This window comes from Corvus kubaryi, unplaced genomic scaffold (genome assembly GCF_017639235.1).
Source record: "Corvus kubaryi isolate FWS band 111438036 unplaced genomic scaffold, C.kubaryi_AGA036_p1.0 37385, whole genome shotgun sequence".
Lineage (NCBI taxonomy): Eukaryota > Metazoa > Chordata > Aves > Passeriformes > Corvidae > Corvus > Corvus kubaryi.
The window spans coordinates 2,059,986-2,072,038 of NW_024581127.1; the positions used below are offsets into that span (position 1 = coordinate 2,059,986).

At 45.5% G+C, this 12,053-nt stretch overlaps 1 protein-coding gene across 1 annotated transcript; it reads right to left on the bottom strand.

Moving 5' to 3' along the window:
* Window positions 1-134: 134 nt before the first annotated feature.
* On the bottom strand, window positions 135-7,215 carry TCF24 (transcription factor 24). Its single transcript, XM_042036173.1, has 5 exons — window positions 7,014-7,215; window positions 5,915-6,000; window positions 4,897-4,988; window positions 3,594-4,003; window positions 135-1,160 (listed from the first exon to the last, which is right to left on the bottom strand). The coding sequence occupies exons 4-5, from the start codon at window positions 3,975-3,977 to the stop codon at window positions 1,047-1,049; spliced, it is 498 nt and encodes a 165-aa protein (XP_041892107.1). The 5' UTR covers window positions 3,978-4,003; window positions 4,897-4,988; window positions 5,915-6,000; window positions 7,014-7,215; the 3' UTR covers window positions 135-1,046.
* Window positions 7,216-12,053: the final 4,838 nt, after the last annotated feature.

Consider the following 12,053-nt stretch of genomic DNA (forward strand, 5'->3'; position numbering starts at 1 on the left):
CTAATACTTTTGTTTTCCTAAACGTCATTTTTAAATTTAAATCATGAAGCCTTCAGAAAGAAGACAGCATCTATAAATGTAGAATGTTATTGTGTACAATGAGAAACTGATAACAGATTTTGCAAGTCGAAATATATAATATTCACTGAATAATATTTAATAGAGCATTTACCTCAGCAATAACAAACCATATGAGAAGTACAGTGTTTTATAGAACAGTTACAACAGATGACATTTGTGCATTTAGTTTCAACTTTTCTTGCCTAAATATAGATGTTTAAGCGAACAAGTGTGCTACGAACAAGCCAACACTTTGGGCTCATCTGCTCCAACATGTGAACCCCTTAAATGAAGTGAGCTGTGGAATGGTGATCAGAATGGTGATCAGGCAGTGGTTGTGCCGGGGTGGCAAACACAGGCTGAGCCCCGTAACATGCAGCACAATCCCACGGGTGCATACAAGCAGTGCCCGACGCACAGTGCTCTGTGCAGGAGGGACAGGTCTCTCAGCATGTTTTTACTGCATGAACATGCATCCATGTTCCCAGCAATAGCTACAAACATGTAGGACTATCCAATGGGTGAAGCCCTGACCTGACAGCTGTGGTCAGGGGATTTCTGCCATCGGCTTTAAGCAGTGGAGAAAGTCTGTGTGGGATTACAGTTGCTGTTTTTAGCCTTGCCCTTCTCTTTTCACCCGATGTACTTGGCCAGTACCACATCACTTCTCCTCTCTTTCTCACAGCACTTGTCCCTGAGAGGACAAGGATACTTACTCTGCTGTCAGCTCTTTGCCACTGCTGCTCATGTTGGTGCTGGCTGCAGTCACCACCTCCCACTCCCCCCATTCAGATCCCAGCAATGATAGAAACCAATGATGCGTCACATTAACTTAATGAGGTATTAATTACATTTAAGAATCAATTCCTTGTCCTCTACAAACAGCATTCAGGAATGATAGTTTGTCTGTAGATACTATTTTTTAACTTAAATATATATATATAAAGTGTAATAAATAACCATTTTTTTCAAAGCAAGAAGGGAGATTAGATCTGTGAAGATGTTGATGTTTCCCCATGGTTTGCGCTGTCTCCTTGTGCCGAGTGAGTCAGAAACTGTCCCGTGGCTCCAATGTACAACCTGGAACGCATGGGCCACTTCTGCAAGAGAGGAGACAAGCACAGCACTGAGACACCTGGGATCTTTGCACTCTTGACTGCAGTTCTCAGCAAAGCTTTGATAGAATCATGGTACAAGAAAATAGGAGATTGTTGCTATCACCAAACAGTTCCTGTTTTGTCATTCACTGGAAAATGTTTGGAGCTTGATAAGGGAGCCTCAGGCAGGATATTTGCTTTGGTAATTAATTGTGAGGCACAGCTCCCAACCCTGCTGTGCCCCAGCAGACAGGAGCAGGCCATGCTGGCCAGTCATTCTAGCTCAGTTTGTGTCCTAAATGTTCTGTTAGTAGAATAAAACAAAGCATTCCTTCTCAAGGCACCAGGAATACTATGGGGATACACCTGCACCTGTAGGGATTGCAGCCCTGTGTGCACACCCATCCCTGCTGGCTGGGCCCCACAACCCTGCCTGCAGCACAGGGGCTGCTGCTGAAGGCTGTGAGTCTGAGGGAATTTAATGTAATTGCACCTTGGCAGTCTTCAGTGCTCACAGCTTCTTGTTCTTGTCAGGTCCAGCTGTTTCAGATGAGACAATTCATCTTTACACTCACAGATTTTTGGAATCATCAGTTACTCTGGTGTTAAATATTTATTCTGACAGCTCAGGTTTCTTAACCCCAGCAGGTTACTCACTGCAAGCAGCCCTGTGGTGCAGGTGGCCACAGCCGGGCACCCAGAACTTGGGAGGGAGCATCCAGCTCCATTTGCTGTGCCAAGTTCAGTATTAGAGAGGCAGATGTTTGAGACAACTTTTCACACACATTGGATGCAAAAACACCTGATAGGCAGCCAGCACGTTGTTCCAAAAGAATGCCATTTTTAAAGACTCTCTTGGGAACAGATTGACACCTTTCCTGTGGGTAAGGGGCACCTAATAATACTGCAGATAAATCTCAGCTCTGCTGTTCAAAGACCCAAAGCAGCAGCATATTCTCGCTTGGAATGTGCGATCTCATTCAGTAATTCAATTTCAAGTGTGATGTTATGAGTTTGTCACCAATAAACCATCAGAGTTTAAAGTTATTAACCATATTTTTCATTCAGTGTACACACAACTGTACTTGGATATTTAACTTTCCTCACCATTTGCATTTACTATGTTTAATCTATCAGTTTAGTTGAAGTCTTTATTTCTAAAGGTTGTCTCATATACTGTGTTTTGGGGTTTTTGAAACACGTATTAGGATTTGACTGTGACACTTTCATCAAATACATTCATAAAAAATAATTGCTTAAGTGAACCCAGGCTACTCTATTCCAGTAGCCTGGGAAATGGGCGTCTGGATCATTTAACTGCTGTAATAACTATTCGAGAGTATTTTTCTGCTGGTTGTAGTTGGCAGCTGATAAAAAGTACTGTAAGAGACCTGTGTCCTTTCACTCTGACTGAGGGAACTAACAGAAGCTAATTTGAACTTATTTTTAAATACGTCACAGAATTTTTTTACTTAAATTATAGCCATCTTCTAATTGATATCAAGGTTTTGCTTTCTTTATGAGCCTGCTAATCATTTAAATGCCCTCAGAAGCCTACATTCACATCATGCTGTAAAATACTGCAACCAACACCGTGAACAAGGAACTCTCTGTGAATTAGGTACTTTTTAGAAATTAGAGATTACTTCACAAATTAATCTTAATTAAATCATTCTGAATTCAGACTCTTAAAATAAAAAAAAAAAAAAAAGGAAAAGAAAACACCCCAGTGCTCTAACTCACTCTCTGTGAGCAGAGCCAAACAAAATACCCCGCGGTGTCTGAGCCCCATCAGTCAGTGAGCACTGCATTCGGAAACAGTTTCCAGCCCGGTCCTCTCCAAGAGCAGTTCCCCCTTCTCATCCCCTCTGCATCGCTGTGATTTTTTTTTTTTTGACAAAGAGAAGAGCATATACCAACTAGAGAAATGCTTCAGGAAAGCACTTTCATGGAAGTAATTAACACATGGCTGATAATTAACACCGCTGTCTGCACTGGGCTGCCTTGGCAGCAGAACCAAAGCAGGCCCAGCCGTGGCTGGGTCACTACTGTGGGACAGTGTCACCTCACAACAGACCCCTCACAGCAGGATCCAGTAGGTCTGAGGGGATCACCAAGATTTCCACACAGGGACTGAGAAGATGCAAGTACTCCTCTGGTGCTGACCTTCATTTCCAAAAACCCGGTCCCACCAGGTTTGGACCTACACTAGACTTGGTATTTTGGCACAAAGTCCCTGAAGCTGGAGGAACAATGCTCCAATATATTTCCATCGGACCCCTAACACCTAGGCACAATGGTTAGTCTGGACAGGATTTCCAAGTATTACCTCTAGGCAAGGTACAGGAACTTGAAATCTTTCGTTTCATCTGCGTATCTAAGGCCAGCGTACTCACTCGCTGACAGAAGGTGGTAGCTGCTCCTCAGCTCCCCTACCTTGACCGGGTGCAGGTATCCATCCCCGCGGAGGGTGCCCAAGGCCTCTCCCGGTGACTCCTCCTCATCCTGCAGGCTGCGGGTGAGGTGTGCGATGTAGGTGGTGGCCAGGAGGAGCACATCCAGCTTGGAGAGCTTGGTGTCGGGCGGCACGGAGGGGAGAGTCTTCTGCAGCTCGAGGAAGGCGTGGCGCAGGGTCTGCACCCGGCTGCGCTCCCGGGCCGCGTTGGCGGCGGCGGGGCGGCCCGGAGCGGCCCCAGCCCGCGGCGCGGCCGCCGAGGGCAGGCAGGAGGTGCTGCCGGCAGAGGAGGGCAGCAGGGAATTGGGCTCTGCGCCCGCGCTGGAGATCTCCTCGCTGCTCTCCGCTAAGTGTCCACACTCCATCGGTGACTTCCCCGGCAGGGAGGGCCCTGCAAGCAACAAGAGCATCTCTGAAGTGAGATGCTGTGCTGGCCTGGAGCCAGCACGTTCTGAAAACAAGGATGGTCAGAAACGCAGGCACTGCCTGTGCTAGGAAAAGCCGAGATGCAGCTCTGTGAGCCACTTTTCCATTCACTGCTTACAAATTCAGCATCACACACGGTACAGAAGTTAAAATCTTCACAATGATAAGTATTTAATTTTTTGACAGTATTACACAGAGCAAATTTTTTGAGTCACTTATAGCCCAGAGATGACTTCTGAGAAAGCCCAACAGGCACTGCCCAGAGGCACTGCCACAGTGGTTTCCATTTACAACCAAGTAAAAATTAGGCTAAATACAATTTTTAAGACATATTCTCTCTATGATTTGGGATGTGGAACTGTTAGTATATTTTCTATTTTAGCTACAATCATTTTATCAACAGTCTTATAGGTGGTCAGTGTTCCATGGACTACAGAAAGAAGAATATCATTTTCAGATGCATCAGTAAGTGAAGCCACAGAGCACAGACTCAGTTTTTGAAGGGCAAAACTTGGCCCATAATTTTAAAGAATCAGGAACTGACTTCTCCTGACCTCCCACCCCTAATGTTACTTTAAAAATTGTGTGGTTATCCTTTCTCATCTACATCTTCAAACTTCAAAAGAATTTTGTAAGATGTATTTTGGCCATTGGGGGGCAAAAAAACCTTTTGAAAACATAAAAAAAATTCTTTTGAGGAAAGCTGAAAGCAATGACCACAAGGTTTTTTCCCAGCTTTCAGAAAGGCTGGTCAGTCAGCTCTGCCCGTAATACAACTCACAGTCCTTTAATTAATTCAGTTCCACAGAATAATTCAATCAATACTCCCCAAAGTGCAGTACTTAATTGGAATAATACCCGATCCTGTTGTCCTCAGCAAAGCAGCCCTCGTGGGTGTCCCAGATCCCAGCTTTCACGTGTTAGGGGTGTCTGTTCCTGTGACAGCCTGGCTAGACAGGGGTGGGAACAAGTTATTAAAACTTGATTTCATCCAAATACTGCATAATCAAAATTTTAAATAACAATGATAAACATAAATGACTATCTAATTTACAAGAATTAGCTCTTGATTTTGCATAGCACTTCAAGCATGCATTGAAGTCAAAGATTTCTATCAAAGACAAGGAAAGTTTTCTAAATGCTTTTTGCAATGCTGTAACTTGATGGTATTTAGAATACATTTTTATTGTTATCATTTTGGGCGATTAATTGTGATTAATTTGCTATTGATCTGTCTCATAGAGTTTTATCATGTAACGTTCTCTTCAGTAGCAGTACAGGTTAGACTGAAATTATTTGTGAAATATTCTGTGCATGTTATAGCTCTAAACCAAAGGAAAAATCTCACTATTCTTTTTTATTGTTGTATTTATGATCAATATAAAATAAAACTTACATTAAGACTTCATGAGGGATGAAAAATGGTCCTTACATTGGCTATTGCCTCTAACTTAAAATAGAAAGAATTCCTATGTGCTTTTTTCTTGGTGTTTCTGCATTGTGTTAAGGCACGGTCAGATCTGGATGCATTTCAGTTTAAAAAAAAAAAATCATCATTGCAGAGATGACATCAAGACAGTAATTTAAAATAATCACAAAAACTGGAAGAAAAATCCAACAGTTTATGTTTAGTAGCAGGATTTCTCATCTGCCATCCCATCAAAATCCCACTGGTAGGAGGAAGTCTTCCCCGATTACTGGAGACATCCAGATTACCCAAGGATACAGACGGACTGGGATAGTAAAAATCCCTTCTCCTCTGCTGAAATACAGGACTGGGGCTGGTTTACAGTTTTGATTTTGCCATGCTGTTGTATAACCACATTTAGAACTGGAATGACTTCGAGTGACATACAGTACATAGTAATGCACGTACCTAAAAACCTCATCTCCTTGGGTGACCCTGGAAGTAGGAGTTTCTGATTTAGGAACTTCACATCTATATGAGATGAAATCCCAGGCCTGGAAAAAATGTGCAAAATTTCAGCTCTAAAAATGAGAGATTTCACTCTGAATTAAATTTATCCACTGTCAGACTTCCCATCAAATACGAACAGCAAATGGCCTGGGAAAATCTGCTACACAAAAGAAAGGATCTGCTGTAGGTATGTACATATGTGTAGCCAAACCATGGTGGTTCCTGGATCCACGGCCAACATCGCTTCTGTTGCACAATGGGACTGGCAGCATCACTCTTCTCCCCGGCGAAATCAGGACACACATTCCAGGTGCTTCAAACCCAGGCGTCACCCAAACCTCGTGGTCCAAAAAATGCTGCTAAAAACTAAAGTAAATAAAAAGCCTCTGGGCAACAGTCATTTTCCTTTTAAAATTTTATAAGAAAGAGGTTTGGTTTTTAAAATAATGGCAGTAACTTTTGCAAACACCCACTTGCCACCTGGTATGCTGAGAGAGTTGGGAACAGGGCTGTGAAAGTAAGTTAAAGTATTTATGTTGTTTCTAAAGCACTTCTAGTGCAGTATTTCTAATACGTGCAGATTTATAGGTGTTTTTACATAACACTACAAAGACATGATTGGTTTGACATCTTTTACCAAAAAACCCAGCACAATATTTATTTTAATCTTATATTCTGTGTGAATGAAACAGCAATAAAGGCAACCTGCTCACACAGACAAGGAAAAGATGGAAAACGCCGGAGCAAAGCACACAAACTGAAAACAAACAGTTGGAAACCTTAGATAAACTTTTCCGTTGCTCCATAGGAGGAAAAACATAGTGAATCTGAATTATTTTGCATCGGTTTTAAAGAGACCTTGCCCTCTGTGTAACTCCGGTATCGAAAATCCTTTCTCCGGAGCAGAGAAATAGGAACTTGCCTGTCGGTGTGCGGGGGCAGCACCGGCGCTCACGGCCCCGCCGGCTGCTGCGCCCCGGTTCCGCACCCCGGCGGGGGAACGCGGCTGCCCGGGACCTGGCGGGACCCCGCGGTGCCCGGCCGGGGATGAACTTACCGCTCCCTCCCGGTGCGGAGGGTCCAGCCCGGCGCGGCCCCTCCAGGCGCCTCCGTCCCGTCCCGTCCGGCCCCGGTGCTTATAAGCCGTCGCGGCCGGTGGGTGCGGCGGGGCTGGGTCGCACCTGGCCTCCGGGCTCCCCCCTCCTGCCCGGGCGACAGCGACCGCCCCTTCCCGGGCGGGTGGGTCATCAATCACGGAGCTGTCGGGGCGACATCGCCTCACGCTCCCCTCGCCCCCCGCCCTTCCCCGCGCCCGGCCCCGGGTCCGTGCGGGTCCCGCCGCCCCGCGCCGCCGCTCGCCCCGCTCGCGCTGTTTTTCTTAGGATAAAGTAACGGTTTTGCTGGAGGAGAGAAATTCAATCGCTGGGCTGGGAGCTCGGGCGATGCCCTGTTAAAAGCAAGCCCTTTCTCTCCGCTCCGCCGCCGCATCTCCGGCTCGCGGATGTTCCCGGGGCGGAGCGGGTTCCCCCGGGCGAGGCTCCGTCCCGCAGCCGCGGGGGGAGCGGGTTTTGGCTGCCCGGTCACCGCTCCGGGGGACCGACCCACGCGGGATGGAAACACGAACGGGATGAGGCGAGCCCGGGCGGGCAGAGAGGGGATTTAAAAGGGAGCGGGAAGCGATTAAAAATCAGTAACGCTAATGAGAAGGGACAGTCAAAATAAATAGCGGGGTATGGAATTAGCCCAGAATAACATTTTGAACGAAGCCCGATTGTGCGATAACAGAGACACAATAAATCAAGCCTCGGGAGCAGTGGAAAAACAAAGTCTGAGCGATTCGTTACCGGGTTTGCAGCCAAGAAAATTAAGGACTTAAACTTTAGCGATTATTGGAAGTCCCGGGAAGGGACGAGACCGGTGAGGACCCGGCGGGGGCAGGAGCAGCGCAGGGGAGCCGGACACCTGCCTCCAGCCCCGGCCCGGGCCGGCGGCGCCCGCAGAGCGCCCGCCGCAGCCGCCGGCCCGTCCCGGCCAAACGCTCCAGCCCGAGAATTCCACCAGCGCCACGCTGGGGGCGACGGGCGGCTCTGCCCGCGGGCGGGACCCTGCGCTGCCCTGCCCCGCCCGGCCCCACCGCCCCGCCGAGGCCCCGCCGCCCTTTCTGCCCTGGGCTGGCATCCACGGCCTCAAGGAGCCGCCTCTGCCGGGCCGGAGAGGGCCGGATGGCAAGGAATGCTGTCGGGCTGCTCTACGGGTTCTGAATTTAAGTACTGAATTTAAGCACTAATTTCTAAGTTAAGTACTTAAATTCATCTATAAATTTAAGAACTGAAACTGTGCCTCAACGTTTACCTTTGCCTGGTGCTGGCAGCCTCGGTGGGAGCTTCCCTTCAGCCATCAGGAGCTACTCTGACAAAAGCTACTCTTGTCGGTATGTACACGGCCGCGATGATGGACTTCACCGCCACCACGGACCATCCTTTGGCCTCCAGGATGCAAAAGAATGAAGATACTGATTCTCTGGAGGACAGTGGAGTAGCCTTCAAGCAGCCCCGCTAAGCCATGTTTTGGCCCCAAAGGTTTCCACGGCTGCCTCCAGCCCAAGCGAGCATTGCTGAATTCTTTCTGCAGTCAAAACCTCTTTAAAAATTCACTCAACAGACGCTCCTCTGCTCAGTCAGCCTCTGGGGCTCAGACAAGCAGCTCTTGAAGATATCCTTAAGCTTGTACTGAAAACAGTCTGACACTGCCATGTGATGCGGAAGAACTGATCCCAGACTCCCTGGGGAGCAGGGAGACTTGCCTTCCAGCCTCAATTCCACTGGGGCTCCTCTGTCATCTTGTAAGTGCCAAACACACACTGACTGAGACGAGCACACAAGTCTGGGGATCAGCCCTCCCACACCCCAAGGAGTTTCTAGGTCTGCTGCCCACCTAAGAAATGCCTACTCAAAGAGGACTTCTCCTCACTAGGTCATGGGACGCTCAAATAAGTCACTGACAGAGAACTTAACAGCAGGTGTCCCATCTGCCCTGAGACTTCCCAGCCACCCTAAATTAGCAGATTGTGAGTGCTGTGCTCTTCTGCTCTGATCGGATTAATGACACCATATTTTTTTTGGAGTTTCACACTGCACAGAGAGTTCTGCCTCAGTGCAGGAAATCCAGTGGAAGGAGCTGGAAGACAAGTGCTGGCTGAACTCCCATTACCATCTTCAGACAACACCAAACCCAGTTTACTGCAGGGTGTGATTAGGGAGACTGCACAGTGAGATTTTGAGCACATTTGGGGACACTACTCTGGCTTCTAGCCCTGTTATCAAAAAAGGGCTGATTTAAACATATTTTAAAAAACCCAGAGAATAGAAGTGTAGAAATAGTTGTTCTTTGCTCCATTAAGATTTTCTCCCATCAGATGATGCCTGCTCCGTTATAAGCACAAAGACATCCGATGATTATTTTCTTGTATCAACCCACTGTTTTAGTCTAAAGCTGTAACAAGTTGCTGCAGCTGTTTCTTTTTCTTCTTTCCCAGACAAATGACTGAGAATTACTTTTCCTGCCTTACCTTCCACAGTATATCTCAAATCTGAGAAATGCCAGAGCCACAGAAGAGCCAGATTTCCAGTGTGATTTAGGTAAGAAGAAGTTCTACCAGAGACAGAATGATGTTTTTCCAGGTACACTCTGCTCCCTTCATGTCAAATTATTTTCTGGTTTTATGGCTACAATTCAGCACGAACATTCAGGCTATTTCTTTCCAAATTGTTCATTTTCTCCCATTCCCATTTCTGTATAAGGATTTCTCAAGTGTGCTTGCCTGGTATGGTGCAGCAGTTACTGCTGCTTCTGACAGAGACTAGCAGAAACATTGCCTGTCCAAGTAAAACAACTCCGGCAGGAAGCCACACACAGATTGTATCTGGTCAGATCCCACAGATTCCAGCTGTAGCCTGGGAGCAAATCAAAGGCAGGACACAGCCACAGCAGAATAAAAATAAGTTGCAGTTCACAACTTTTGCTTCTTGGGGAAATCTCAGCATTTCATAATGGATTCCAAAGCTAAACAAATATTTTGAAGATTTCCAATTAAATATGTTTTCCCCCTTGTTTCAAATGCCATGTTGATAGTGTACTGTAGAACCATAGCATATTCCACAGTTATGTTAAATATGTCATATTACAGTGTATCAATATACTTATTATAGCATTTTCCAGTAAGAATTACTTTAAAAATGTATATTTAAAATACGTATCAGAAGGGCTCCATTCTGGTGGGTAGGGGTGGGTATGTCCATAAGTGTTAGACCATGGTATCAAGATTTTGTTAGGGATTTGCTTTAGCTAGACAAGAGTTGCTTGGCTGTGGAATTCTCTGTGTGAAACCCCATGACACATGTTCTATCGGAGTAATTCATTCAGGTCTTCAATGTTTTATTTGTTGTACAAGAGAGTAAAATCTTTAATCCAGAAATACTCAGAACCTATGAAAAATAGATCATGCTCTAGATGGCTTACACAGCATAACCCACATTGAGAAATACTAACAATCCATTAAATAGTTTTAAATGGGTGTGCGTAAGGCAGAGAGAAGTGTAAGATGCAAAAATAACACCATGACATAGAGATCAGGAGGCAGCTTCCTAATGTGCTACATTGAGTCAGCAATCAGCAGTTGACACTGTGAACGATCAACTTTTTTTTTTTAAGGTATGCTTTTCTGTCTTTCTCGACCTGAATGTCATTGATGACTACAGCTAGAACAAGAGGTACCGTGCTCAGTTAGTACTGATTTCAGTAATGGACTAACAGCTACACATCTGAGCTTTAATTCATGTTTGGAATGTTCTCATTCTGAAGGCAAATGACTCACCAGCTTTATGTGCTGGATTGCCTGGCATAGAGTTGATTTTCTTCAAAGTGCTTCTTCAAAGTATAGGGCTGTATTTTGGATTAGTGCTGAACACAGGGTTGATAATACAGAGATGTTTTTATTATTGCTGAGCAGTGCTAACACAGAGATGAGGCCTTTTTCTACCTTTCATACACTGCCATGCTGGCCAGGAGACTGGGAATGTGGGAACTGACAATATGGGAAGTTGGGACAGGTGACCCCAAATGACCAATGGGATATTCCATACCATATGACATCATGCTCAGTATCAAGTGGGGGAAGAAGGAGTAAGCAGGAGGATGTTTGGAAGTTCGGCATTTGCCTTCCCAAGGAACCATAGCACAGGATGAGCCCCTGGTTTCCTGGAAATGGCTGAACAGCGGCCTGCCCATGGGAAGTGGTGCTTAAATTTCTTGGTTTGCTTTGCTTGCTTGTGTGGCTTTTGCTTTCCCTATTAAACTGTCCTTATATCAACCCATGAGTTTTCCAGCTTCTACCCTTCCAATTCTTTTCCCAGTCCCAGTGAGGGGAGTGAGCAAGCAGCTGCGTGGGGCTTGGCTGCTGGTTGGGGTTAAACCACGACACTTTAACAGAAGCATTGGCACCTCAGCATTGCAGTACCACTCATTTACTACCTTAGCTTTGGAAATCTCATTCTTTAAAATGAAGGTGAAGACCTTGGTATTCAAGGGGAGACTGCATGCAGGAGTTAAATGTATTTTAATAATCTGTATCAAATTATCTTTAGCTTTATAAATTATAACAAAATACACAAAACACTCCATGCAAAAAGACAGATCCTCATTTCCTTATTCAGGAAAAATTCCTTTCTTATTTCAGAGAGGGCCATAAGCACAAGATGCTGAGCTGCCATTCACACAGAGAAACTGCATTAGGAAAAGTTTTTTTCCAGGGGCAATTTGTAATCTGGGCTTTCCTTTCCTTATCTGTAGGTTTGGAATTTTCCTATATCAGAAGTTTCGAGCATTTATTTAATTACTCAAAGTAGTGCAAAGCAGCCAAACAAACAGAATTTGAAGTTAAATTAATGAACAATACTCCCAATCAAAAAATCAGCACAGACATAATTAATCCTCTTGTGCCTCCTCTGTTAACTGTTCCACATTATTCACCAGAACCTGGAAAAATCCAAATGATGGAAATTATTTTTTAGGACTACAGATCTTCTCAAAAATCATGTGC